This window comes from Mya arenaria, chromosome 1 (assembly GCF_026914265.1).
Source record: "Mya arenaria isolate MELC-2E11 chromosome 1, ASM2691426v1".
Taxonomy (NCBI): Eukaryota; Metazoa; Mollusca; class Bivalvia; order Myida; family Myidae; genus Mya; species Mya arenaria.
In genome coordinates, this window is record NC_069122.1 from 34,634,904 (window position 1) to 34,662,517 (window position 27,614).

At 35.2% G+C, this 27,614-nt stretch overlaps 2 protein-coding genes across 2 annotated transcripts; both read left to right on the plus strand.

Annotated features, from left to right (window-relative positions):
• The first annotated feature begins 609 nt into the window (after positions 1-609).
• Positions 610-13,470, plus strand: LOC128240769 (uncharacterized). Its single transcript, XM_052957609.1, has 7 exons — positions 610-1,200; positions 7,599-7,765; positions 7,983-8,144; positions 8,462-8,554; positions 9,080-9,289; positions 10,646-10,753; positions 11,764-13,470. Exons 1-7 carry the CDS (start codon positions 950-952, stop codon positions 11,769-11,771), a joined length of 999 nt encoding a protein of 332 aa, XP_052813569.1. The 5' UTR covers positions 610-949; the 3' UTR covers positions 11,772-13,470.
• Positions 13,471-15,186: 1,716 nt separating this feature from the next.
• On the plus strand, positions 15,187-26,433 carry LOC128240770 (rRNA N6-adenosine-methyltransferase METTL5-like). The gene is made up of 6 exons (XM_052957625.1): positions 15,187-15,273; positions 18,059-18,176; positions 19,404-19,518; positions 21,696-21,889; positions 22,624-22,706; positions 26,251-26,433. Exons 2-6 carry the CDS (start codon positions 18,059-18,061, stop codon positions 26,422-26,424), a joined length of 684 nt encoding a protein of 227 aa, XP_052813585.1. The 5' UTR covers positions 15,187-15,273; the 3' UTR covers positions 26,425-26,433.
• The last annotated feature ends 1,181 nt before the right edge of the window (positions 26,434-27,614 follow it).

Below are 27,614 nucleotides of genomic sequence, written 5' to 3' on the forward strand. Positions count from 1 at the left end.
TATGTCTATGGATGTGTTCATTTAAATTGGCTTATAAGATTAGTCGATACAAATATAAATTTTTAATAAATAGAGCCTTGAATAATTAGTTCTGCAAGCTGAATGTTTTGCGTGCACATACTTCAGCAAAGTAAGTACAGAAGGGTTTGTCTAGAGAAGTTTCGATGATTGGAATGTTTAGTAGTGCAATGCAGCAAACTATCGCATGATCACGTTTTGCAATTGTACGCGTAGATACTCATTTGAACAGAATTGTGAAAATCCAAGTCTGAAGCCAGTCCATTTTCAATAGCGTTACTAACGCTTTTCGGCAAAATTTAGTATATTGTCTTAAAAGAACTCTTAATTTACCTTTTGTTGATAATTTATCATTGTTAAATTCACTTTTTAAAATGCACATGTTGTCTTTCGATGTGTCCTACCCTATCAAATGTTAACGAGTCACTTTTAAAAATCTTTACCATAACAACTTCATTCTGCGAACGAAGAATACTTTCAAGGCAGACCAGACCAGAAGCGCCCCCTATCGGATGTTGCAGCTCATAGTCAGAAAGCAGACAGCATGCGTGTATCATCCTCTCGGACACAATAAATAGTATTTCATCACCCTCAAAGCGTCAGTATCTTGCTTGAAACCTTACCAGCGTTTCAAACGTATAACAGGAATACTTTAAATTTATTGATAGAAAATTTCTATGTTTTGAAGTTTGTGTCTATCACTAGGAACTTTCATAGTTTCAAAAACATATTAAGTGCTTATTATTAGTGAAAACAAATAACAGTTCTAAATATCACTAGGAGGGAAACAATTTGTGAACTGAAGTGTCTTTGCCTGAAACACAATAAACTTTAAAATACATAAATCTCGGTGAAAATAAAGTTACATTCCGCATTTTATTTTATTCATCATTGTTTTACATCGATCGGAATTTGATCTCAACATAACACTATGGCCTTCAGCATTCTTAAAGCTCTGACACTTTTGGTTGTGGTAAGTCAGGCGGTGTTTTGTCAAGAAAACAGTGAAACAAATGTACAGGACAATTCTACACTGCATACAAATGCAACAACGGCAAATAGGTCAACGTCGGAAAACGCAGCGACAACGGAAAACGCTCCTACGACGCCGGCGATAACAACTTCTACGTCAACAGAAAGCCACGGAAATTGGAATGCTGATTTAGAAAGCCGTTTAGAAAGGTAAAATAAATATTGTGTTATCCGTTAAAAATATTTCAACGACAAATCATATTATAATTTACTGCAATAATTGTTAAATAAAAAAACATCACCACACATTAAAGACAAAATCAATTGTAAAACTTGCTTGTTTTCCAGTATATTTAATACTGCTGAATTAAAGAAGCTAATTAAAAGGATCGATAGCATTAACTCTTGTATGTTTTGTTTGGTGAAAAAATAGCTAATTCAAATAAATAATATATATATTTATTTCACCCTATTGACGGTAACAAACCAACGTAATGCTTGCAGTACTATTCTTGTCTTCATATAAAGCAAACTAGACTTGAATTGCTCACTCAATTTGTTCTTTGCTTAAGAAAAAACATACTTCTCTGATTGGGTTTTTTACACACGACGTTTCTGCTCATTAATGCTCATTTGTATTTTTTTATGTAGTAAACATCCGTTATACGTAATAATGTGGATGTCTTATTCAGAGACAAGTCCCATGAATATAGGTTATAGAGCTACCTTCGAAAACTTAGTTATTTCTCATAGTTCGATTAAAAGAGAAGTACAGGTAGATATGTTTGTCTTAACTTCACATCTATCTTTGTAACTGAATCAAATAAGTTTACGAATGTTGTTTGTTGACGCAACCAACATTGAAAAAAACAAGAAGGAGACATGGGAAGCCATCCCTTTCATAGTAAACTACAACATTAGCTGTGCAAAACATTAGGTACTGAGCGAAGAATGAGAAAACAAAATCCAGCAAAACATGCAATCAATGACCGAAGATTAAAAAACTTGAGTATAATGACCGACGACTAAGAGTTCCAAGACCTCAGCGCAAGTACATGAGAAACATGACAACAACAAAATGCAAAATTGCACTCTACTTTTGTATTGTTTGTGTACCTTGTGAAAAGTACAAATGCAAACTGAAGAGTAGCTGACATAGACGTAAGGGTCAATAACCGCGGGTGCCTGGCTGGGAGGTGAACGTCCAGCATCAAGGTGCACTCCTTGACCGATTTGTAGCTAGCATTTTTGAAGTACTTTTGAAGCAAGCATTTTAGTAGCCACCTTGTTGGTTCTTTATTGGCCAACAATATTTATTTAACACAGCATAATCCCTTCAGGAGTTTGTAGGTTGTTTTTTTTTCAAAATTCAGTAAAACGGATTGAGTCGCGATGTAGTTATATGCAGTGTATTTTTTCCTGGTGTTCATATTATTTCATAAGTTTGTTGTTTTTGGTTATAAAACTGATAACTTTATATCGATTTCAGAAACGCGTCTTTGTGTCCTTTAAGTGAACGTATTGGAAGAGATTGTTATGAATGAGTTATCATTTTGTTTTACTTCATTTGAAAGCTATTTGTATTCAAAACCATGTAGCAAATGGCCGTTGTCTCTAGGCGCAAAATTGTCCTGAAAAATATTTCTCGTAAAACGTGTTTTATTATCTTGGTATTAAAAGGCATATAATTATATAAGATATTTGGTACCTTTATAGACTTTTTATTTTAAACTTTCAAAGCAAAACCATGTTGTTGGGTTGTTGTTGTTTTTATATATGTTAACATTGGAAACGGTTTAATAGAACTTATTTTCTGTCAAAATAAAATGCTTTTGATGATAGAACGCGTTATATCAAACATGAGAAAAATACGGTAGTTAAAATTGTTGAAATTGTTCTAGGAATTCCGTTCATTAAAAAAATGTTTTTGAATATAAGCCCAATCTTTAGGGAATGCCATTTAGTCATAAATCGTGTTCTTGTCCCTAGGACAGTAAACCTGGGAACTTCTTGGCCACAAGGGTCAGTATCCGCCCTGCGGCCCCAAATGACCTCCGGCTAATGACTTTTAACACGTGGTCTCACCTTAGCCTAAGGTCAACAGACGAATCAGACTGAATAAGGCGGGAATTTATTCTGCCTTTCCCAATGCTGTATTATAAGTTAACTACTACAAGATTTTGGTAATTATACTATGTTTAATGTGAACTAAACGTACTAAAAAAATATATATTGTGTATTTCATTTGCTTTGTTTGGCATTTTTATATAGTCAAAAAATAGAAGAAGAAAATAATGGTCTTTCATTTGATCCGTATGACGTGTCGGTTATAATACTAAAACACACACGCAATGGAAATAGGCTTTTGTTAAATGCACAATTTTATGACGAAATAAAGTGTGACAAGTAAGGGGTGTCTAAACTAAGAAACTGACGGCTGGAACCCTTCAACAAATGATGATTTAAGCGCAAAGTCCACGATTTTGAATAGCGTTAATAACGCAATTATCAAAAGGCTGTTGCGTGGTTGATTGCTTGACATTATCGCATGATACTACAAATGTATTCTATGAATGTTAAAATATCCATCAGCTCATGAATGATTCCTTGTGGGCGTGTGGTTTTGGTGTCAGTTTTTTTTTTTGTTCTTTGCTGTACAGGCCTGGGTTTGCTCCACACTAAAACTCGGTTTTTAAACTTTAATTGTATGTTTTTATCTACGATTTTGGTAGCAAAGAGTAAAATTATTTTAAAAACAGTTTTCTGATGCATATCCGTGAAAATCTCGTCCAAACACGAGAGCAAGCACCTTATAAAAGGTTCATTTTTGTATGGGCGAAATTACATTCAAACAATCCTAAATAATACCACGAAACATCATCTGTAAAAATTAAACGCAATGATTCGCATCGAGAGTAAATCGAATAAAGAGTTTCTCACTTTCACAAAAAAAGGAAATAAGTTCATTTACGACCATTATCTGAATAAAACTTTTTACCCATTGATGAATAATATGATAAAGATTTATTTATGAAAACGGGAAGGGCAATCCCTTATTTAAAGTTTGTTTAGCAATCTATTCAATGAAATTCCTTTCTAAATTGGGAAGACGACAGAAAGTCAAATGTTCATTGAAGAAACCATCCCCTTTAAATAGTTCGTTTTATGTGGTCAAAACAATCTCTTTAGTCAAAACAATCTCTTTGACCTTACCACAACTTTTTGACCCTCCTCACCTTAAATTCATTTTCTGGGGTCATCCTGAGCTCATGAATAGCTAGTATGAGATAACACCAAATGGTTAATAGAGCTCTCCTTTCTCAGTTTTGTAAAACCCTCCGTTGACCTTCCGGTTAACTTGGGTCATCACTATTTAAACTCAATTACATGTTAAGTGACCACCCGAGCGCTAGGTCCCCCTTCTGTAATGAGGTAATAAGGCGCTGACCCTAAATGACCAGTGTCTCAACCCAAAGCGCCACTGAAGACTGACTCAGGCATGTTACACTATTTGAAACAGAACATTGTAGCGGCGTAATCCTAAAGGTTTAGCGAAGTTAAATGAAAATTATATAGACACCAGTTAGACTCCTCATTAAATATAAATTATTAACCATATTTCGATACAAAATGTACTTCGTCCACAAATATTTGGGTAATAATACAGTTTATATGGTATCTTTAAAAGACTTTGGATAACAGCTTTGATGATGTTCTTGCTTGGAACAATCTAAAACAAGTTCCACGATATTTAGAAACGAAAATTACTCCCGAAGTTTGCATTGTTAGGGTACCCTGTTTACGCCAAAGATTATCGTTAATCTTTATCCGGGTTATTCTTGAACAGTTGTTAGTATCAATTAACTTCAAGCTAATTGACAAGGTGGTCGTCGGGTAAACAAGGCTAAGCAGTGTGTTTGTAAAGATGATGGTCATTTTCAAGGAATTTACTAATAAGCAGTCTACTCATTTATCGCTGTAAAATATTAAGAATTTTAGTGTGTTTTTTCGGAATTTTCTTCAATAAGTGTTTAATCAATTTTCCCTCTAACCGTCTGTGTTCTTGTTAAAACGTTAACGAAATTGCAACGATATAGAAACTACACGACGAACATCGGCACGTGCCAATTTCCATTTAAAACTGTCATATATTAGCTTTATGTTGACGCTTTTTTAACTTAGATTGTGTGGCCACATATCGATCAATTAAAAAAGGCTTTTATAAAGGCTGGTTTATTTTATCTGTTCACAAAGTATATGTGTTTTTTTTTTGTTTTAACCATTAATTTAAATGGATTAAATATAATATTTCTTTATAATCGTTTCTTTTGTGCGCCTATTTAGACCTACTACCTTAAACATGCAGCAAAAAAAACAAGTTCTTTTTGTAATTATTTTTTACCCACGAGCCACCTCAAAGCTAAACACAATTGAAACTGAATACTCAATGGCTCCCTGGGGCAGGGTAGGTTGTTGGTGAACGGCTAGTTGAGCCAATAGATAACGTTGTTTGTCTGACTCGAAGAGAGGTCAATGAGTCTACGATACCCAGCTTACCCTTGAATAATAGTTATGTGGGCGTAATGTTCTTCGAACACATGGCTGTATATAATTAAGAGTAACTCAATTAGTCAGTGTTCTGTAATGATAAGGTACTCACTGACCGAAATAATAGTACAGTGCTGGGTAGGCTTAAATATACCCCCCCCCCCCCGATGCTAGAGAGTTGATACAGTACATGTACTCTACATGACCGATTTCAATGTTCTTGGCATTCTGTCAAATGAGATTGTAGCCTCACTATCAATATATATTTACATGAATATATGTAAAACGTTTTAATTAACAAAACAATGATGATTGGATTAGTAAATTGGATGAGTGGGTATTTTAAACAAATTATGAAGGAGGCGTCCATTTACAGAATCTGACCGACTAGTTGTTTAGTGACCTCACACTATTTGGTATCATATGAAAGAGTTTTATGAAGAAAGAGCAAATCTAAACATTATACCTAAAATATCTTAAGAAAAGGGTTTGTTTATTGCATACAAAGATTGCAAAAAGCTAATTTTATGTCCGATTTTATTTGAAAGAGCAAATACTAAAACTGGTTTGTTCTTATTTTTTTTAGAAGTAATCAGTAAATACCTTACATGATACCAAAATTATATGGGATCTCCGGGCATTTAGATATACCAATTCCTTAAAGTGGTCTTTAAGTGATGTGGTACATTAGTAAGTAAGATTCAATGCAATGTACACAACAGTATCAATTGTATGTAAGTGTTTGACAATTTCTGTTTATTCATTTTTTTGCAAGTGTATCATCTGGTGTCTAATCCCTTTAATAACTTCCTTATTTATTCATTGGTTTGAAACTCCTCTAATATTTCTTAAACTTAAACATTTGTTCAGTTTATCATCTTTTCAAACTCGTTTCTATAATAAATAAGAATTTCGATGACACTTAAGTATGCAATAATAAGCTTTTTTTTTGGGGGGGAAGGATATTTTGACCATCCCGCACGCGCGGGAAATTCTTACAAACATACGCTAGATTCGTACTACGTTTTGGCAATTTGCCATTGTGGTGGCCACATGATACACGTGTTTTCGTGTGATTACTACAAGATACCGTCAATGGAAAGTTACCTTGCCAAAAGCAATCAAGTTCAGGTAAATCGGTAACCTGGCCATACCCATTATTTAGGTAACACTTGGATCTGTTAGATAAAGTATTATATAATAGCCCAACCAACACTATTTCTTATTCTTAGAAGCTATAGACAATTGATTAGCCCAAGGAAACATTCATATAATAACATTGATTAATATTAATACATATTATTGTTTGAAAACGGGCTCGTTAATTAGTTAAACAGTGTCATTTTGCACCAAAGATACATCGAATTCGTACAGCGTCAACGGCGACATCGAACTGTTTTTGCCAGCATAATTTGAGGTTATGATTTAATAAGTCGGTTGAAGTAAATACATGCCAATTGCACATGTATGGACCATTTACAAGCCTATAGTTTTTGCGGATGTTGGCAGAAAAATGCCACAATCCTTCAATGCTTCAAGACCTTAAAATGTTAAGTTCTTTAACAAACAATAGTTACAATGATTCAATACAGTCATTAGAGAAGTACATGTATCTGGTGTTGATTTTACTCGCCTGGTTTTAGAATAATGAAACTTATTTACTGTAAACCTACGTGCATACATCAGCGACGTCGCGAATCACTTAAAGTAATTACTATAATTCATAGGAGTATCGACTCAATTTAGAAAGAAGAATTAACATCAGTGTTTTCAAAAACTATTTTTACAAATTTTAGTTTCGTGCTTTCAATGTTGTTTTATTTGTTGAAAAGCTGTGAACTCACCAATATGGCAAATATGTGACAATCTATACATTCAGGTATTCATGTGTAGCAAGTTTTATATCCATATATTTGGCTGCGATAAGCGTCTCTCCATGGCATCCATCATGAATTGATGACGTAAGGGACACACAACACCTCGATCTTATCTAAAGTCTTCGAAAATACGCTGAAGTAATTTCTTCCGTCTTCATTGCACACTTAAAATTGATCTTTCAGATCCCGTAACGCGCACCTGCAGTTCCTAAGACAGCACGTACTGTCCAGTCTGGGCTGGACAACACCACCCAACATTACGGCTGAGGAGAAGCGACAAATTCTCATGGGAATTGGGTACCGGACACCGGTGTTTGTAACACGACAGAAATTCTGCTATTTCCCTGCATGTAGGTCAATATTGAACATGTTTAAGTGAACTTCTTTTAAATAGTTATTATCAGATTCTTCGAAACCAATCATTATTTTGGTTGACTTACTCTTTACAGCCATTTCAACGTTTTCTTTTTAAGGCATCTTCTAGCTAAGGCATTTATAAAATAAATATCAGTGTTGCATTTTCAGCATTTCAAAAATTTTAATATAAAATTCCTACCACGAATTTAGGTGACCTTCCCCTTATGGAGTTCCCGGAGTACATGAACCGTTCCATTTGGTTTGACACATCTTCTCGAAACATCCGCTATTTCTTCGACATCCCTACAGAGACTGACCCAAACCTCGATATCACTTCCGCTATCGTGCGCCTCCATCTCAAACGTCGGGAAGGTAAAAATAATGAACAGCTTGTGACAATGTTGTTGTTTATGCAATTCTGGGAATGTGGCCGATGCCTTTTTAACTGGGAAAAAATGAGTCATTATGACTAATATTGGGAATTCAAGTTTTGCCAAGAAATTAACAAGAATACTAAAAAAAGATAAATGTTTCTATAAGAACACACCAATTCTATCACATAAAAGTTATGCCTACCTACCTAGCTACCCTATTTTTGGAGATGATAGTGAACACAAATAACTTTTTTGGTGTCTTTATGAAGATGTTTCGTGAAGATGACAATGTTAACAAAACATGTATATTTGCAGATTGCCCATGTGCCTACGATAGTGACCACAGCACAAACCGGCTTCACATAAAAATATACCAGTACAGAAAACCTATTCGTTCACACGCAAGATGTAAGTATGTTAGAATTAAGTTACATGATATAAATAACCGTATACTGTCGTTTGCTCATTTGAATATTGAAGGGAAGCAACCGAAAACAGCAATTTGTTTTGAAGCAGACAACAGTTGTTTACAGTGGATTTTTTTCTCCTCCCAAATTCTACTGCACAAGGGTCCGTGTTGCCCAAGTTAACTCAAACAACACCTAACTTTAACCTGATACCTTTACAATCTAAATGCTGATATATACGTATAAATATATATAGTATTACTTAAATATGTTTGTTCACTTTATAAGATGTAATAGTATTAAATTATTCTTTAATGAAGGGTCAAATTGCATCAACGATTATATACGTTCATTTCACTACCTCAAAAAACAAAACTCAAATAAAAGTTGTGTGGGGGTTTTGACGGTTATGATTCCCTGGATCCGCCACTGCAATGATTAAATAATTCGACTTATTATATTTATATAAACTTCTTACCGTTTCCTGATCTACGCACATTTCAAATTCGTGTTGTCACTCTCATAGTAAACCACCGAAACATGCGGCTGATCGATGCCAGAATGGTCACGTGGGACAGCGCTCGCTGGGTGAATTTGGAGGTTACAGAGGCCGTGAAGCGCGTGATGTCACGTGGCCGACGGAACGGAGGATTCGAGGTGCACGTACGAGACATGGAGGAGAACGTCCTGGACGCTAAAACCGTCATTGACCCAACTGTCTGCTCTTTTACTACAGGTAAAGTGTTAGGCTTTTACTCAATATGCTTTTTGTAATATTTACCAGCCCTAAACCAGTATCCTGCTGATACGCGATTCTTGATTATTAGTTTTAACATAGCTAAAAATATTCTGTACAACTGTTTACACTTCATCAGACAAACAATACGTTTTATGGTCAATAGTCGCCCTGTAGCAGTGTAGTTCCCTTCAAGATCATTCGATAAGTCTTCAATGACCTCAAAAAGAGTTGTAACCGTGTCGCACTCTATTTGCTGTGTTGTTTATTGTAGTCAATGAACAGGCTCAGTCAGACCTGTTGTTTATTGTAGTCAATGAACAGGCCCAGTCAAACCAGTTGTTTATTGTAGTCAATGAACAGGCCCAGTCAGACCAGTTGTTTATTGTAGTCAATGAACAGGCCCAGCCAGACCTGTTGTTTATTGTAGTCAATGAACAGGCTCAGTCAGACCTGTTGTTTATTGTAGTCAATGAACAGGCCCAGCCAGACCTGTTGTTTATTGTAGTCAATGAACAGGCCCAGTCAGACCAGTTGTTTATTGTAGTCAATGAACAGGCCCAGGCAGACCTGTTGTTTATTGTAGTCAATGAACAGGCCCAGTCAAACCAGTTGTTTATTGTAGTCAATGAACAGGCTCAGTCAGACCAGGTGTTTATTGTAGTCAATGAACAGGCCCAGTCAGACCAGTTGTTTATTGTAGTCAATGAACAGGCTCAGTCTGACCAGTTGTTTATTGTAGTCAATGAACAGGCTCAGTCTGACCAGTTGTTTATTGAAATCATTGGACTCCCTCAGTCAAACCTGCCGTTTATTGAAATCATTGGTCTCCCTCAGTCAGACCTGTTGTTTATTGATATCATTGGACTCCCTCGGTCAAACCTATATACCATTTTTGCATGCTTTAGATGTAGCCTGTAGATGTGATGTATTTTCTTCCAGGTTATGTAGATTTACATCTACCCAAATACAATTACATGTAATATTAAGTGTCAAAAAAACGATAGTCTTAATTACAAAATAGTCCTCAATTCTACATTTTTAAGTAATTAAGTAAGATATAATCAACGTAATCTTGATAAGAATTAAACATAACAGTCATGTGGTACACAACTTTCGTTGTGCACTTTGATCTTTTCTTGAAAGCCAACCCATAAATAACGTAATAGTACAAACAGGGCCAATTAAGCCCAGTAGCCAAAATCTTCGATAGATCATCCGAACCATATACTACATCCATAGTATAATCACAGCAGTTCCAGTTGAAATTGTTGATTGAAAGTAATGATGAGTGCGACCATCCCTTGCTTCAACTAAAACGATATTAAATCTTTAAATCGTATTCCTCTTCTTCAGAATATGACTGCACAGATGATACTGAATCTCAATATGAAGAAGAGCCAACAGAGGTGAACTACTCTCCAGTTCTGGAAGTTACTGCGACCACTACCAGCCGAATAGACTGTAAGTTCATTGTATGACTAGGCTATACTACTGTTTGCAAATGAACACAGCAACTTGTGCTCACCAATCAATAAATTAAAGCAAGATCGTATAGCCATTCTGCACCGAAGAGTCCATTTTTAACCGCCACAACGGCGGCTTCAGACAGTCAGTTTCAAGTTTCAACTCTTCGAAGCGATTCGTTGGTCGCTCTTGCTAGGGCAATTTGAAGTTACGATTGCCGGTTTAAACCAATTCAGGATGCCTGCGGGCTAATGACCCCTCCTCTTTAGTGGTTGACCTAAGAACTCAGTTATTTTTACTATATGTTTCATATAGACAATAACCTGGCTTTCACTTTAAAACAGTCCCAATTGAAAAACAAGTAACTGGCTGCTGTTGAACAATCCAAGACACAAAATTTACTCACAAGAAAACATAAGGTTGACCTATGCGGTGTCCCACAAAATTTAGTAGAAATACATGACCCTGAGGTCAAGACGGAATAAGGCTACAAACAACCAATTTACAGAGTTCCACAGGCAATGATTTTTCCAATCGTTATACTGAAAACTATAATAGTTTGCAATACAGTGTCAAATAATGTAAAGATCTATGCAAAAAGACCACCCGTTTCTTCTCTTTCATCAAACTTTAATAAAATATTGATACTTGAACACAAGCACTAATAATACGCCAAATCACAGACGTGGCAGACTCTTGGTATTTTGGGCGGAGAAAAGTCATGACCATTCAATGCTTAAACACCTCGAAATCCTACGTTAATTTGCCAATAACTGCGACTAAGCTAAGCCATAAAAATGGGTAATATTGAGGGGCTTGTTAGATTACTCAGAACTGAAGATTGTGATACGGCTCAACTTTCAAACCGAGAGCTTTTAATGTAGTTCATGTTTCCGACCGGTCTACATTCTAGAATGTTATTCCTCAAAATTGTTTTAATGCAAATGCAGCTCATTTATGTTTATTATTTACACATCAGTGATTTTTTTTCTTATTTCTACTTTCAGATTCGTGATCATCTTTCGCCAAGATGGGGACGGATAATTCGATCTCAAATTCTGGATAATTTATTTGTTACACAAAGATGTTCTTTTCCGGTCTTTTAAACTACAAGATGTGCATATATATAGATAAACTGTGCCTAGTTATCATACAAACAAGACAAGCGGATGAGATGCGTCATAAATTGTATAGTAAAAGACTATTTCAAGGGGAATATAAAGATGCATATATATCTAGTATTATATCTGCTCGTAAATGTATGGTACGCATTTGATGAAAGATGTGGTTTCAATTTCATAACATACCTATCCGGCAGAAAAACAAGTTACAGGAAAAAGTATTATTATCTTTACAATTAAATGACTTTGGTAGCATTTTTCAACTATAAAAGTAACTCTGGAAAAACAAAACTCTGGTTTAGGTTAACATAATTAGTGACATTTTATATATTTTGAAAGAAAATCAGAATTTTGTTTTCTGAGCCTTGTTCTGAAGTTCAGACAGAAGTTTTTAGTGAATACAACAGACTAATCGAGGGGTGAATGCGAAAAGGTTCTAAGTGACATTAACTAAATAAGCAGATAGAAGCTTTTCGCTTTCACCCCCTCGAAATGCACAAACACATACCCTCTTGAAAGTCATTGGAACATAGTTAAAAATTAATTGTATTGGCTTTGTGTATGTAAATGTACATGTATATACTGATAAACATGTAATGCATTTAACATTGCCTCTTAAAACTGATAATAACATGTGTACATAAGTTTCTGTATGTATTCACCTTGGTGCAACAACTCAATATCTGCTTCTATATCTATATGCAGTTATTGAGTTATTGCATTAAGGGGACGATGTATTGTCAGGGGCGGTTCCAGGACGTTAGAGGGGGGGCGTAACTTGGGGGCGTAACTATTTTACTATCGCCTCTCCCTCTTCCTCCTATATTGAAGTAAAAAGTAAATTTGGATGACTTTTTTATCCGTTACTGTAGTGTTCTAAGCCGCGCATCGGCCAGTATTTCCGTCAAATCGAGTTGATCATTTCTTGGCGCTGCACTGATGTGCCCGCTTCTTTAGATTGAGAGATTGGTTTGTTTCAGTCCCTGGTAGGGGCGGTTATTATATAATCGATATTGATGGCTTGCTCTCATTTTTAAAATATTGCAACACTGATGTTGCTTTTTTAGAATGGTAGTTTTATGTTATGGCGTAAGCTTTCAGTAACGAAGGGTTACCTTTAGCAATGTGAAATGCGTACAGTCGGACAAGTAAAACAAATTTTCCAAAACATTGAAACTTGCCAATCTTTGAGTTAGTCCCTGTAAAATTGATGCTTGTATAGGAAGTCTGTTTTCAGACGTAATCAGCTACCTCATGTGTGCCTTGATATTCCATATTTTCAAAATTACCGGTCTGTAAATATTACATTGTGTTTCGCATAATAATGTGAAGACAGATTTCATATTTCATTTACTGAATACTATGTATATTGGTATTGTTGTGTTTATTCTAATTTATTGCATGTTCAGATATGTATCATTGTGCTCATAGTTTCGACAAATCCATTCACGAGTTTAGAGTCATTTTTTTCTATCAGCATGTTACTGCTATGATTATTAAGTTCATTTAAATTTCATATTAACTCCAAAAATAGTTTTGTAGAAAATATTTTAATGATACATTTTAAATGCATTATACATGTCTCGAAATGCTTTTTGCAATAAAAAGTTTACCATAACAATTGTGTCTTTCTTGCCTGGAGTTATCTGCAGTATGGACCACAGTTAAAACGTTCGAAAACGTAAAAAAAAATACAATCGGAACACCTCGGCCAGTATGATACAGAATTGGCCGTCTCAAATGTCACAACTCGGCCATCTTCGGCAAGCTTCGAGATTCCTGTTGGATACTGGCCGAGGGTTTCCGATTGTGACAGTCTATCTCGAAGCTTGCCGGAGATGGCCGAGTTGTTACGATCCGGGAACTCCTCGGCCATTTTTATCGAAAACAACCTCGGATGTATTTGGACAGTTTAAGTCCGCTGCAAGTAGATCGCGTAGTCATTTTATTTAGCAGTAAAACTTTGTGACTTAGCTCTTGGGAATCTTAATTTTGTTTGCAATAATGATATAATTCAAACATTTACGAATTACTTCAACTGATGTACCGGCATACATCCGATGTTGTTTTCGATATAAAAAAAATGGCCGAATGGGTTCCTATCTGTGTTCGATAAGCATTCAGCTTTTTTCACAATCGAGCTTTTAGAAATTAGTATAAACTAAAACAAAAAAGCAAAGACGGCCCTATATTGCTCACCTGAGGAAAACTATAATGGTGTTATAGACATTCCTATAATAAAAGGACTATAACTCTTGGTTGACTTACCTATAAGTACATATAAATATTCACAAATATACAAATGTTGTATGTAAAATTATAATTCATTGTCCGTGATGTCCTCAAATGCGGTACAGTGTGTTAATGATTATATTAAAGTTAAAACAAACTGTGAGTAAAATTATAATTCATGGTCCGTTATGTCTCGAAATACGGTACATTTTAATTAAAAAAACTGTGAGATAAATTAAAAATCATTGTCCGTTAATATGGTATGTTATAAAATTCAAACAAGCTGTAAGTAAAATTATTTATCATGGTCCGTAATGTCCCGAAATGTGGTCCGTAATGTCCCCAAAATTGGTCCGTTATGTTTGGTCCGTAATGTCCATGGTCCGTAATGTCCGTGACCCCCACACGCGATTTGGCTAGTTATCAAACTCGTTATATTAAGGTAATATGCGGTTCATAAACGTTCTGACAAAATGGCGATGACTGGACAAATGTTTGTAAAGTTATTGATCAGATAATACCAATTTTAGGCAGCATCGTAAGAGCAGTTGCAAGTGTGAGGGAAAACATTGGACCAGGATATCCTTCTTTCAGAAGCGAATCATATGTATGATTGATTCGTATCTGGTAGACGTTATAAAAAAAATTGGTTGTTTCCGGTTCCCCAGCCTACTCTAAGTTTTCTTTTGAGATAGATTTCCGGTTGTGTCTTGCACGGGAGGTGGCGTAAATGGATTTTGACAAAGTGACAGCGATTTTCAGTGCTATCATTATGTCAAACAAAAACTATGTGCGGCCATGGACCTATTAACTGGTTTATATATAGGGCCGTGATGCGGTATTAGCATGTTTTTTTTGCTGCATATAAATTGAAGGTCCTCTTTGTAAGAAATGTGTAGTTCATATCGATTGGGCACTACATAGAATGTGGTAGAAGTGTACCGTCTACAGGGGCTGATCCACTTGACGTTAGAGGGGACGTAACTTAGCGGTAACCTTTTGACTTGCGTATACATTTACTATCTTGAAAGTAAGAGTCCTGCGCAGCCTACAGGTAAGCATTTTATTCTGCAAGCATTTACTTCCCCGTTTATCAATTTAGCCATTATTATTAAAATCTTTGGCATAAACATTGCCAACTTTGGAGCTTATCAGGCATTCAGGGTAACGGTGGTCTCTATCGATTTCTCTTCTCAGTGCATTAGTAGCGTTAATATACGCTACTGTAGTTTAGCAATTATGAATCTATTGGACGCATGGCTAGATTAAGGCAGATAAGAAATGCAGAATTTTTGAGGGTCATATATTGACCTAGCCACAATAATGCGCGTATAGGGAACTTTATTTAACATTTGGATATTCATTTAGTTTCCTTAACGTCACGAGTCGACTGATTCATACCAATGTAAAATATATTTTTCAACTATAACTCCACAATATTTAACACTGCATTGTTAAATAAAAACACAAAAGTTAAACATTAATTATTTTTAGCCAATACCTTTCTCGTATTACACTTTTAAAAGTGATTTATGAAACACAAACTCAGATCGATCTGTCAAGAAAGCATCGCCATTTTTTAACTATCTAGCAGGTGCCCGTTATCTTTCTGCTCAATATACTTAGCGCTGGGATCTGTCATTCTTGGCTAGGAAAACAAGAAGTGGGATATGGACGCGTAGAGTCGCCAAAACAAAAATCATCAAAGACTCTGAAGCAGCTGTTTATTTGGACTAAAATTGACACGTCCTTTTATCAAGAGTTTCGATAAAAAAAAAATCAGTTTTGGACGTTTTAGATTAAGCCACAATGCACCAGTCAATTGTAACCCCCGGGTCTGGGGATATACCGGGAAAATGGGCCATGTTTTTACCTTTCAGGTGGCCCTGCAGTGCCGGTTGGATGCGGTTGTTTTGTCTTCGCTTTAAATATAGCGGGTAATGGGCCTTACCTAGGGTCCCTGGGGTGTGGGGGCATTTTACGGGGATTTTACCATTTGTTCGTGCCCGCAGGGCGGGGATTTTAGCCGAGGTTGGCTGGACTGAAAGTCCCTGCTATTCCCCAGACCTGGGGGGGCCGTGGTTACAATTGACTGGTGCATAATTAAGTAGAGCTGTTCTATAGGGAAAATGGTAGTTGATAAAGTACTAAAATCTCAAACATCTCTGATAAACTTACTTCTTTTGCATATTATATTCCGTGTCTGTCTGTATATAATTGATCGCTTATCAAGACATTTAATTAAGGCTGCTTTATTTTAACAGTTTTGTAATTTTTCTCATTTAAGGAATGAATTGCGGGCTTGATGTCATTATCGGGGTATGAACACAATTGGGCTGGTCAAAGTGTGCGGAGTCCGAAGGACTCCATGCGTACTTTTACCAGCCCAATTGCGTTCATACCCCGATAATGACATCAAGCCCGCAATTCATTACTTATATTTACACCAATAGTTCATTATTTCATTCAATAATTGTTAAAAAAATACTTCATTTCATTTAAGAAAACCGTTCAGTAACCCTTCCTTACCCATTCAGAAAATAGAACGGCCCGACTTAAACCGGAAGCATTTTTCAAATGACGTCACAATAACACCTTGAAGTCACTTTTAAATGTAAATTCCAAACACTTATGGCAACAATACATTTAAAGTTTAAAAAAGTAACACTTTCTAAAATGTTTATTTATATTTTACGGGACGGCTAACACAATACAAACAATGACAAGATCAATATTTTTCATGTATATTGTTATGCGATGAATTGCGATTAGAACATATCCAAAGATGTTGCGTTCATTGACTGATAAACGCAATTGCCAATTTCGGAAAGGGACAGGTAAAATGAAATATCAACTACTGTTGCTATCATTTAGTACCGGTCTTTAACGATACAAGTTAAACTGTCATTGATGTTGTATTGACAATAAGACAGGTATACCCTGTTTATTCCTTAACACATTGATATAATGGCATTTTGACATGTTATGAACACCTTGTGCGCTCGTTACTAAAAACATGCAGACAAAATTTCATGTAACACATTTCTTGTAAAATCAAAGTAATTATACATACAATATATTTATGAAGATGTTTAGTTGAGGGCAAAATGTTTACAATTATGAATTAGAACTTAAGCATTACTAATGAACATGTGGTCTTTATGTAGATATGGCCTAAAAAAATACATTTGGTTCGGGTTACCCGACCCTACCTACGGAATTGGCGCCGACCCTGCCGTTTTTATAGTCAGTTTAAAAAAAAAAAATGAAAAATAAGAAATGTTTTTTGGTTTTTCTTCAATTGCATTTCACTTTGTACTTGAAAACCTTAAATGCTTATACAGAAGATAATTTTAACATCATTATCCAATGATGAAAATGACATTCTTATAAAAAGTCTAATAAAAAAAAAAAAAAAAAAAGAGAACCATATTTTCCCAAAGTTGGCAATGCATACTTGTTCTGCAAATACCAGTGAAATAACGTTATCTCAATGCAAACTTATCTTTCAAATTATTTGATTAATGAGGGCTGTTTGTAAAGTTCTTGGACATACTTTTTTATTTTTAATATCAATATAGTTAGATCTATGTAAGGTTGATCTAACTATTTAACTTGGTCATTCAAGACACATGTTTAGCCCATTGTTGTGATATGACCTTATAGCATATACGTAATCGTTGCTAAGGAAACTAACAGTCTCTTCCAAAATCATTCTGCAAGTCTAAAGTAATAGACGTTTTAAACAGGATTCTTCTAACCCTTAAAGTTAAACTTCTAAACAGGTTTGTCATTTTTAGGCTCTCTGCCCTAGCTCAAGACGATGAGCTTCCAGGTTCAATTGTTCCAAATACTCTGTCTTATTCAGTTCCATTCCTTGTCTAAGTAAAGTTCTGTAAAATAAAATTTCTATAAAAACTATAAAATAATGGATGGATTTTTTCCTCAGATGGCATGTGGCAGAGGAATGAAGCTTAAGGAGCTTCAGTCGCACCTTGGAGATGTTGACGTGTTTGAGAAACCAAAAGTTTTACTAGAACAGTACCCCACCACTCCACATTTAGCAGGTAAGATTGGGAGATATATAGTACATATAGTACTTGTAGGGTTGTTTCTTTGGCTACAGGTGGTTGGTTCTGAGATGCACTCCCAAAGACAGAATTTGTGTTGGCAAAGGAAATATCAAATACCTAGTACACATAGATAGGACTTATTTAAAATAATCACAAAATATAAACGTATTGTTGTGTCAGCTGCAATTAAGAGATTTCATATTACTGTATTTATATGATAGTGGCATTATTGTAGAAGAAATGTGTCTTTGTCTTTAATGGCTATTTTCAGCTTTTTAATTTTTTTTAAAAAGGAGAGGTATTGTCATAGGCGTGGTGTTATCGGGGACATTGTTCAAAAACATAAGCCTTTTGGTCATGACTAAAAATGTTTGTGATGTTTCTGTGCAACTTGATACACATGTTGTAATAGCCAATGGGCCCATAACTCTGGCTTGAATTATTGTGGAGTTTTACCCCTTGTTCCAGTGAAGCACATTGGTGTTAACTCTGGCTTGAGTTATTGTGGAGTTATACCCCTTGTTCCAGTGAAGCGCGTTGGTGTTAACTCTGGCTTGAATTATTGTGGAGTTATACACCTTGTTGCAGTGAAGCGCGTTGGTGTTAACTCTGGCTTGAATTATTGTGGAGTTATACACCTTGTTGCAGTGAAGCGCGTTGGTGTTAACTCTGGCTTGAATTATTGTGGAGTTATACCCCTTGTTCCAGTGAAGCGCGTTGGTGTTAACTCTGGCTTGAAAAATTGTGGAGTTATACCCTTTGATCCAGTGAAGCACTTTGGTGTTAACTCTGGCTTGAGTTATTGTGGAGTTATACCCCTTGATCCAGTGAAGCGCGTTGGTGTTAACTCTGGATTGAGTTATTGTGGAGTTATACCCCTTGATCCAGTGAAGCGCATTGGTGTTAACTCTGGATTGAGTTATTGTGGAGTTATACCCCATGTTCCAGTGAAGCACGTTGGTGTTAATACCCCTTGTTCCAGTGAAGCGCGTTGGTGTTAACTCTGGCTTGAGTTATTGTGGAGTTATACCCCTTGTTCCAGTGAAGCACGTTGGTGTTAACTCTGGATTGAATTATTATGGAGTGATACCCCTTGATCCAGTGAAACGCGTTGGTGTTAACTCTGGCTTGAATTATTGTGGAGTTATACCCCTTGATCCAGTGAAGCGCTTTGTTGTTCACATTGTAATACTCTTGTTAACTGTCTGTCTCTTATTTCAGCATGCATGTTACACACCATTCACTCGACATACAACGACCTAGAGGACAAGCATGTCCTTGACCTAGGCTGTGGGTGTGGTGTTCTCAGTATCGGAGCTGTTATGCTAGGGGCAAGGTAATGTTTGTTAACTGTATTTATAAGGTAGTTATATATAATTGTTTATGTTGTCAACATACATGTAATGGGCAGAGTCATGGTGTTTTATTTCCCAGTGCCTTTATTTAAAAGTAATGAAAAACAAAATAAATGAATAAGACCTTCAGAAAGCTAAAAAGCCTTCTGGAGTTTTCTATGAGTAAGTTGGGAAAAGGCAAACAAGCTATTAAAGATGCACTCTTACTCCCAAATTAGATTTACCACAATTAATACAATTGTTTTAATATACCAAAAAGGATGAATAAAAGTAAAAAACAATAGTTCTTATGAAGGATACAGAGTTTAATTTTAAAGAAATGTTCATAAAACACATAATTTCTACCTTATGAGACGATAGTAGATAACTGTAAATCTTTTAGCATTCACCAATCATTTAATATTTTTGTGTTTTCAGCTATAAAATATGCAATTACAATCTTGTTATCAGAAATCAATATTTTCCATAAATGTAATATTAAGTTAGTAGTTAAAGGTTTATCAGTTAAAATTATGTTTGAAATACATGTGTATACAGTCGAAACTCGTTGGCTCGATATCTCATGGCTCGATATCCTCGTTGGCTCGAACCAAATTAAAAGGACCGATTTTTATTTACTCTTTGTTCATATAAATTTCGATCGGATGGCTCGATATCTTGAGGGTCGATATTTCTCCACGCTCGAAGTCGTTTTCGCGGTCCCAAACAAGAATCTCACACTTTGATTTGATTGCATGGGTCGATGTCATTTTCGCGGGTTCAGTTAAGAATCTCAAACCTTGATTTGTTTGATTGGCTTCATTTAGCACAAGGCGCTAATCGATTAAAATTGCTTGACTGATATTATTATTATTATCGAATTTAAATGGTTTAACAGTTTGAATAAACATGCCATCACTTTAAGTTCCGTCTCTAATTGTTATCCATCCCTAAATTACTATGCATTTTGATATTACTTTTAAGCTATGTTTGTGTTACCCATTGTTTACAATTGCTTGTTTTCGCATAAATGTATTTTTATTATAAATAAAAAAAAAAAAAACTGATTTTTTAATAATCGAGTAAGTCATATTACGAAATTTAGGGTGCGTGACTATGCCCAATAAATACTCTTCCTTCTCTTGCGGAGATAGCGTAGCCAATAACAAACGAGGTAAATAAGACTTTATGTAACAAATGGAAAAATGACATTCTGTAAGCAATCCCGCTTGGCTCGATATTCTTGAGGCTCGAAGTACTTTGGCCTGTCCCTAGAATATCGAGCCATCGAGTTTCGAATTTATATTGATTTTGAATAAGAGTGTCACTTTAAATAAGTGTGGCCTAATTACTAAACATTTAACGATGTAACAAAGTGTTGAGAATCGGACAGAAAAATTACTGTCAATAATCAGTTTATAAAACCGATCAATGATCGATTATTAATTGGTTTAATCATTATTAATTATCTTTGGTCATCATATTTAACTTATTTAAGGCAACAGATACAGTACATGCACCAGTTTTAAGCAGCAATGTTCCCTTCCAATATTGTATGTACATTTCTTTGTATAAATTACATTATTTCAAACTCAACTATCCTTTTGTGTTTACAAGTTACTTTAATATACAGAACATGAGACCACAAGCTCTACGTCTTTGTCTTACATTTAGTATTGTATAGATGTATTGTATACATAAACACATAGAAAGATATCAATTTCGTTTTAATCAGTAACAAGTACAACAAGCAGTTGAAAATTATATTTGTTTTAAAAGAACACTTTCTTTCAGAAAACTGAGAAAACTAAATTCTTACCTGGTAAGAAGTAAATGGTAACATGTTTTAAAAATCACTTTTAAACCACAAACATCAGAATTTGAGAACCAATCCTTTAAATTACAAAGAAAATTTGTAATAAGGAACTTTAGTGACTACCTGACTTGATAAGAATATGAATAGATAACGTAACATTTCAACATAAACTAGCATTAACACGACATTTATTTTTCTGGTAGTGGGTAGCGGTTACGTCCCTTGTTTCTATAATCGATTGTTCAAATTTCACCATTGATTGTCGCAGACGTAAGCCTTTCCGATTATAATTGATCATCGGCACATCAGTATTGTAACATATTGAATCAATCTATGGTATTAAAATTGATGCCAATTTTTCAGCAAAGTCACGGGAATAGATATAGACGAAGATGCCTTGGAAATATGTAGACAGAATGCAGACTTTTTTGACATTGAAAACATTGACCTTGAACTCCATGATGTGACCTCTATGGCACCAGAGGTCATAGAAAGGTTAAAGGGGACGGTTGACACAGTTGTGATGAATCCTCCATTTGGCACTAAGCGAAATGAAGGTAAAAATCATTTTTACAAATGTATCACTTTGTTAATATTGCAGAATATTTCTTAACAATACATAAAAGCAGCGGTTACCCTTATTGTAGGTTTCAACCATTGTAGAGTTGTGCTCCTAAATATGAATGTGTCTCATTCACTCCGCCATACATGCTGTATTTCTATTTGCCCAGAAAGGCAGGAGATTTTGAATTCGGTAATGTGATTTCCATTGATTGTCATTAATCAATTCGGTTTTGAAAAAGAACAAAAAATTGGCCCCTAACTAAGGAAGAATTGGTGTATTATGAAAGAAACAAGGCTTATCACATTTTTTTTTTCTGACTATTTTTCAAGCATTCTTATTCATGTCTAGGCAAAATTAGAATTAAAAATTATAGACAAAAAAATATTCATTTTAACATGTACTTCAGACTTTGAAAGTTTGTCAAAAGGAACCACAGCTATTATAAGAGGTAGAAAGGTTCTTAGATTTATTCAACTCCGTATGCATTTGTTTGAAACTAATAAAGCGTGGATAAGGAATTTACTAAGCTAGAAAAGCATGGTTAAAGGTATAGACATTTAATTTACTAGTCTAGAAAACCATGGCTTAAGGCAATCAAATTTTATGGCACAAACATGGATTTTCCAGGCTAGAAAACCACAGTTTAAGGCGTAGATGTGGACTTAACGTTAAAAACCAAAATTTTAGGAATAAACATTGATTATCCCACAATATGATTTGTTTCAGGCATAGACATGGAATTTGTAAAGACAGCATTGCATCTCACAGATAATGTTGTGTACTCTCTACACAAATCATCAACAAGGGAGGTAATTATTTACATTTAGGTCAAACTGTAGATTGCTTTGAATTTGCATACTTGTTTTTTTTTCTCTAATGTTTGTATTTGATTTGATTTTCTTTTGAATAAACAGTAGCGAATGGTAAAAATGAATGAAAATATAACTGTTATGAAGTTAAAGCAATCTGCAGCCTTTCTATAAATTAATTTCCAGAGAGGTAACAGATTATTTATTTGGTAATTTGTTAAGTTATGAACTGTAATTTGTCATCCTTAGTTTACTTTTGTTTGCAATTGACCTAAGCATTTCTAGGCATTGAAGCATTCAATTAGCATGGCTTTTGCTCCACCCAAAGCCTTAGGTCAATGTTGAGTGAAGTTGAACATCTATGGCCTGTAAATCGACTTGATAAGACACATGTTAGAAACACTATCTGCTGCTGTAATTGATTTGGAGTACTTGATAAGACACATGTTAGAAACACTGTCTGCTGCTGTAATTGATTTGGAGTACTTGATAAGACACATGTTAGAAACACTATCTGCTGCTGTAATTGATTTGGAGTACTTGATAAGACACATGTTAGAAACACTATCTGCTGCTGTAACTGATTTAGAGTACTTGATAAGACACATGTTAGAAACACTATCTGCTGCTGTAACTGATTTAGAGTACTTGATAAGACACATGTTAGAAACACTATCTGCTGCTGTAATTGATTTGGAGTACTTGATAAGACACATGTTAGAAACACTATCTGCTGCTGTAATTGATTTGGAGCACTTGATAAGACACATGTTAGAAACACTATCTGCTGCTGTAATTGATTTGGAGTACTTGATAAGACACATGTTAGAAACACTATCTGCTGCTGTAATTGATTTGGAGTACTTGATAAGACACATGTTAGAAACACTATCTGCTGCTGTAATTGATTTGGAGTACTTGATAAGACACATGTTAGAAACACTATCTGCTGCTGTAATTGATTTGGAGTACTTGATAAGACACATGTTAGAAACACTATCTGCTGCTGTAATTGATTTGGAGTACTTGATAAGACACATGTTAGAAATACTATCTGCTGCTGTAATTGATTTGGAGTACTTGATAAGACACATGTTAGAAACACTATCTGCTGCTGTAATTGATTTGTAGTACTCTTTTATGTATCATGTGTAGCTCATTAGTTTGTGTTTCTGAAAAGTAGGGTTTATTTCCCATCCTTATTATGACTGCTTGCATTGATTTCACTTCAAGCGGTCAGTTAAATTGTAGCTTTATACTACACTTGCAATAACCGCAGTGACAAAGAAACTCTTTGAAGAGATGAATTTGACTGCCCGAAGCCATAGTTGAGGTGGTTGTCCCTTCTTGCAATTAAGTTTTGTTGACCTAATTGACAAATACAGTTCATATGCAAACAGTAGTTGTCAGATTTGTCAAAGGGATTGTAAGCAGTTTGAATAACATATTAAAAAAAGTGTGTATCAAAAATTGGAGAGCAAATTATGTATCAACAATACTTTATTTTATGTCTAATAGTACTTTTTATTGTTAGCCACATACAAATTGATTTTGAGATAATTTGAAAGTGAAATTACTTGAATCTGTAATTGTATCTATAATTCCCATAACACCTTTCACTCACGTAGTATATATCATGAGGTACTGTATCTATAATTCCCATAACACCTTTCACTCACGTAGTATATATCATGAGGTACTAGAAGATTCAAGCCATATTACTTTGTGCCATTCTTAAACACTCCACTACCAGATTTTAACATTTCTACAAGTTTTTTTAATTGATATCTTTCCATATTTAGAAACTTCTTACAACTTCTTCTATGTTTTAGAACATATTTGTTTGGACCAATTATAAACGTATTAGGGTATAATTAAAATACTAACACAGAACAAACTAATTCATTCCCGTTCAAGCTGAAGTATGTTTAACAGGGTATTCGATATGTATATAGCGGTACTTATACTTTCTAGCTATAGAGCTAGCATTATTTTATACTGTTACAGTAGAGTGTCCCGCCAGTGTAGAGTGAGGTCATGGATTCGATCCAATTTTACATAGCAATTTCTGCGGTCTGTTGCATGTTGCACCCAACATAAATACCTTACATTGCATGATAAGCCTCAAAGTCATACTAAATTGACTACCCGGTAATCTCCAAAATTTGAGGACAAGTTTCAATGTTGTAGGGGAAGTGTGATCAGGTTTTCGGTATGAATAAAAAAATAACTTATACTGTCATTCTATATAGCTGGCTTTTATAGCGAGGATGTAGGGTGTCCACCTGAAGAGTGAGAGGTGGTGGGTTTGATCCCCACCACATGCACATAGCATTTTGAGTGATCTGTTACATAGATTTATCTGTTTATTATGACTTCAATGTCTTACTAATATAGATCTACTATTTTATCACACAGGCTGATTAACAAAATAGGAAGAAAAATATAATGCTGAATTAACATCTTGAGTTATGCCTTTTGGTAAACTAAGATATACATAAATGTCATGGCATTCTGTGTTTTGTAATGATCTATTATAAAAGGATATTACCATTTATTTTAGATGTGGATAAAAAACACACCAATGAAGGTCCCAAATCAGAAAGGACAGGTACTTGTGTACATAAGACTAAAATTGCCCAGGCTGAAAATATTTAGTTATACTTTTAACTGTTTTCAAAATTTCTGCTAGTTATTATTTTAATGTCTATTTATGAGTACTTTATTCAGGAGAATTACATTAAGAAATACCCTAACACATTAAAAATAGCTACTCTTTACTGGGCCATTTTGGACTTGGACTTTCTGTCACTGGGTCGCCTTGAAGTAGACATGTCAGGTATTGAATTATCCGGACCAGGCCTTTCTGATTCTTGACTTTCTTGAACCAGGCTTTCCTGGTCCCCGACTTTCTTGAACCAGGCCTTTCTGGTCCTCGACTTTCTTTAAATAGGCCTTCCTGGTTCAAAAGCCTTTCTGAACCATGCTTTTCTGGTGTTAAAGCCATTCTGAACGATTCTTTTCTGGTGTTAAAGCCATTCTGAACCATGCTTTTCTGGTGCTTTGGCCATTTTGAACAATGCTTTTCTGGTGTTAAAGCCATTCTGAACCATGCTTTTCTGGTGCTAAACCCTTTCTTAACCATGCTTTTCTGGTATTCAGAACTTCCATAACCATGCTTTTCTGGTGCTTAGGTCATTCTGAACCATGCTAAAGCCTTTCTGAACCATGCTTTTCTGGTGCTAAAGCCTTTCTGAACCATGCTTTTCTGGTGCTTAAGCCTTTCTGAACCATGCTTTTCTGGTGCTAAAGCCTTTCTGAACCATGCTTTTCTGGTGCTTAAGCCATTCTGAACCATGCTTTTCTGGCGCTAAAGCCTTTCTGCACCATGCTTTTCAGGTTCAAAGACCTTTCTAAACCAGGCCTTTCTGGTACTAGACCTTCAAATCCAGGCTATGCTGCTTCTATGTATTATTATACAAGGCTTTATTGAAGTTTTTTTAATGTTTTTGTAACTGCTCTTCTTATAATGATACCTTTTCAGCACATTGAGAAGAAAGCTGAAGACTGGGGAGTGAAGATGGAAGTATTGGCGAAGATGAGATTTGATCTGAAACAGACCCTAAAGTTTCATAAGAAAAAATCATTGGACATTGAAGTTGACTTTATCAAATTTTCTCACAAAAAGTCCAAATTGAAGCCACAGAATAAAGTCTGAAAGAACAAACTTTGTTGTGTCTTACATCTTTGATAAATCAATTATCAATGATGTCTCAATTAACAAGACAAAAGTGGTCATTCAATTGATGAGTTGAAAAATGCTAAGGTTTTTTAGAGGTTAATACACGGTGTTGCATGAAAAAAAATGATCCTAAGTATTTGCTTGAACACACATAGAATAAATACTTGGTGGGCAAAGTAGATCTTGCACCTTGGAATTGTCAATGCATTCCTATTGACTTGCAAGGCTATACCAGTAGTATGAATGCTTTTTAGACAGAATAATAACACAAAGTGATCAAGGGTACTTTTGTTTCCACAATAAAATTATACTGAAGTCCTTCCAGTGGGAAGAGTAACTGAGCAGTGAGCAGACAAGAACAATTGTCTCGGCTGGTTTTCATAAAACATATTGATATTAACTTCTGATCAACTTTTATTTTTGTTGACTTAATTTAGCATTCACTCTTATTTTAATGGGTGAGCCATTGTGGTTGCCTAAATAAAATCTTAGCCAAGTTTAAATATAGGTTGTCTCAGATCAAAAACTTATTTTAGAAATCTTTTTCATCTGATCTTTGTGAATCTTGGTGACAGTATTACTGTCTTGGTTAAGTCTTGATTAAGTTCAAATATTGGTCATCTTGGCAGAAGAAATAGGTCAGTAGGTCAATCAGTATAATATTGTTTACACAATAGAGACAGAATTTTTGAGATCCTAGTGGAAAGGTGAGGTCTTTGCCAAACTTGATCAGAATTAGTGTCTTGATGAAGTTGCCATAACGTTTGATTGTGGCTCATATTGGGTAAAAACACTAGCTCACTAAATCTGATTTTAAATAAACCCTGTTTGGCAGGTGAGCAGGCAGCTCGCAGAAGGTCTAAGGGAGGGGAACCTGGACCAGGTAAAGTAATTATGATTACACTTGATCAGAATGATCGTCTTGGTGGAAGACTGAACATACTTCAAATATTGGTCAACCAGGTGAATAAAACTAAGTCACCAGGTCAAATCTTAGGAAGAACATGCTTATACAATTAAAGATGCTTTTTTATCCAATCCAGACTTGATAACAATTGTGTTGATCATATCTCGAAGTATGAATGTATGAATATGGGTCATCTCGGGTCAGAAAATAGATGTCTAGGTCAAATCTTAGAAAAAAAAAGTTGACGCAATTATACTTA

Excerpts from the sequence above, each read along its gene's own strand:
- LOC128240769 (XM_052957609.1), top strand. The coding sequence starts at position 950 with ATGGCCTTCAGCATTCTTAAAGCTCTGACACTTTTGGTTGTGGTAAGT. Across the intron at positions 7,766-7,982 it reads ATTCTGCTATTTCCCTGCAT|GTGACCTTCCCCTTATGGAG; the intron begins GTAGGTCAATAT and ends CCACGAATTTAG. Across the intron at positions 9,290-10,645 it reads TGTCTGCTCTTTTACTACAG|AATATGACTGCACAGATGAT; the intron begins GTAAAGTGTTAG and ends CCTCTTCTTCAG.
- LOC128240770 (XM_052957625.1), top strand. The coding sequence starts at position 18,059 with ATGGCATGTGGCAGAGGAATGAAGCTTAAGGAGCTTCAGTCGCACCTT. Across the intron at positions 18,177-19,403 it reads CACCACTCCACATTTAGCAG|CATGCATGTTACACACCATT; the intron begins GTAAGATTGGGA and ends CTCTTATTTCAG. Across the intron at positions 19,519-21,695 it reads GCTGTTATGCTAGGGGCAAG|CAAAGTCACGGGAATAGATA; the intron begins GTAATGTTTGTT and ends CCAATTTTTCAG.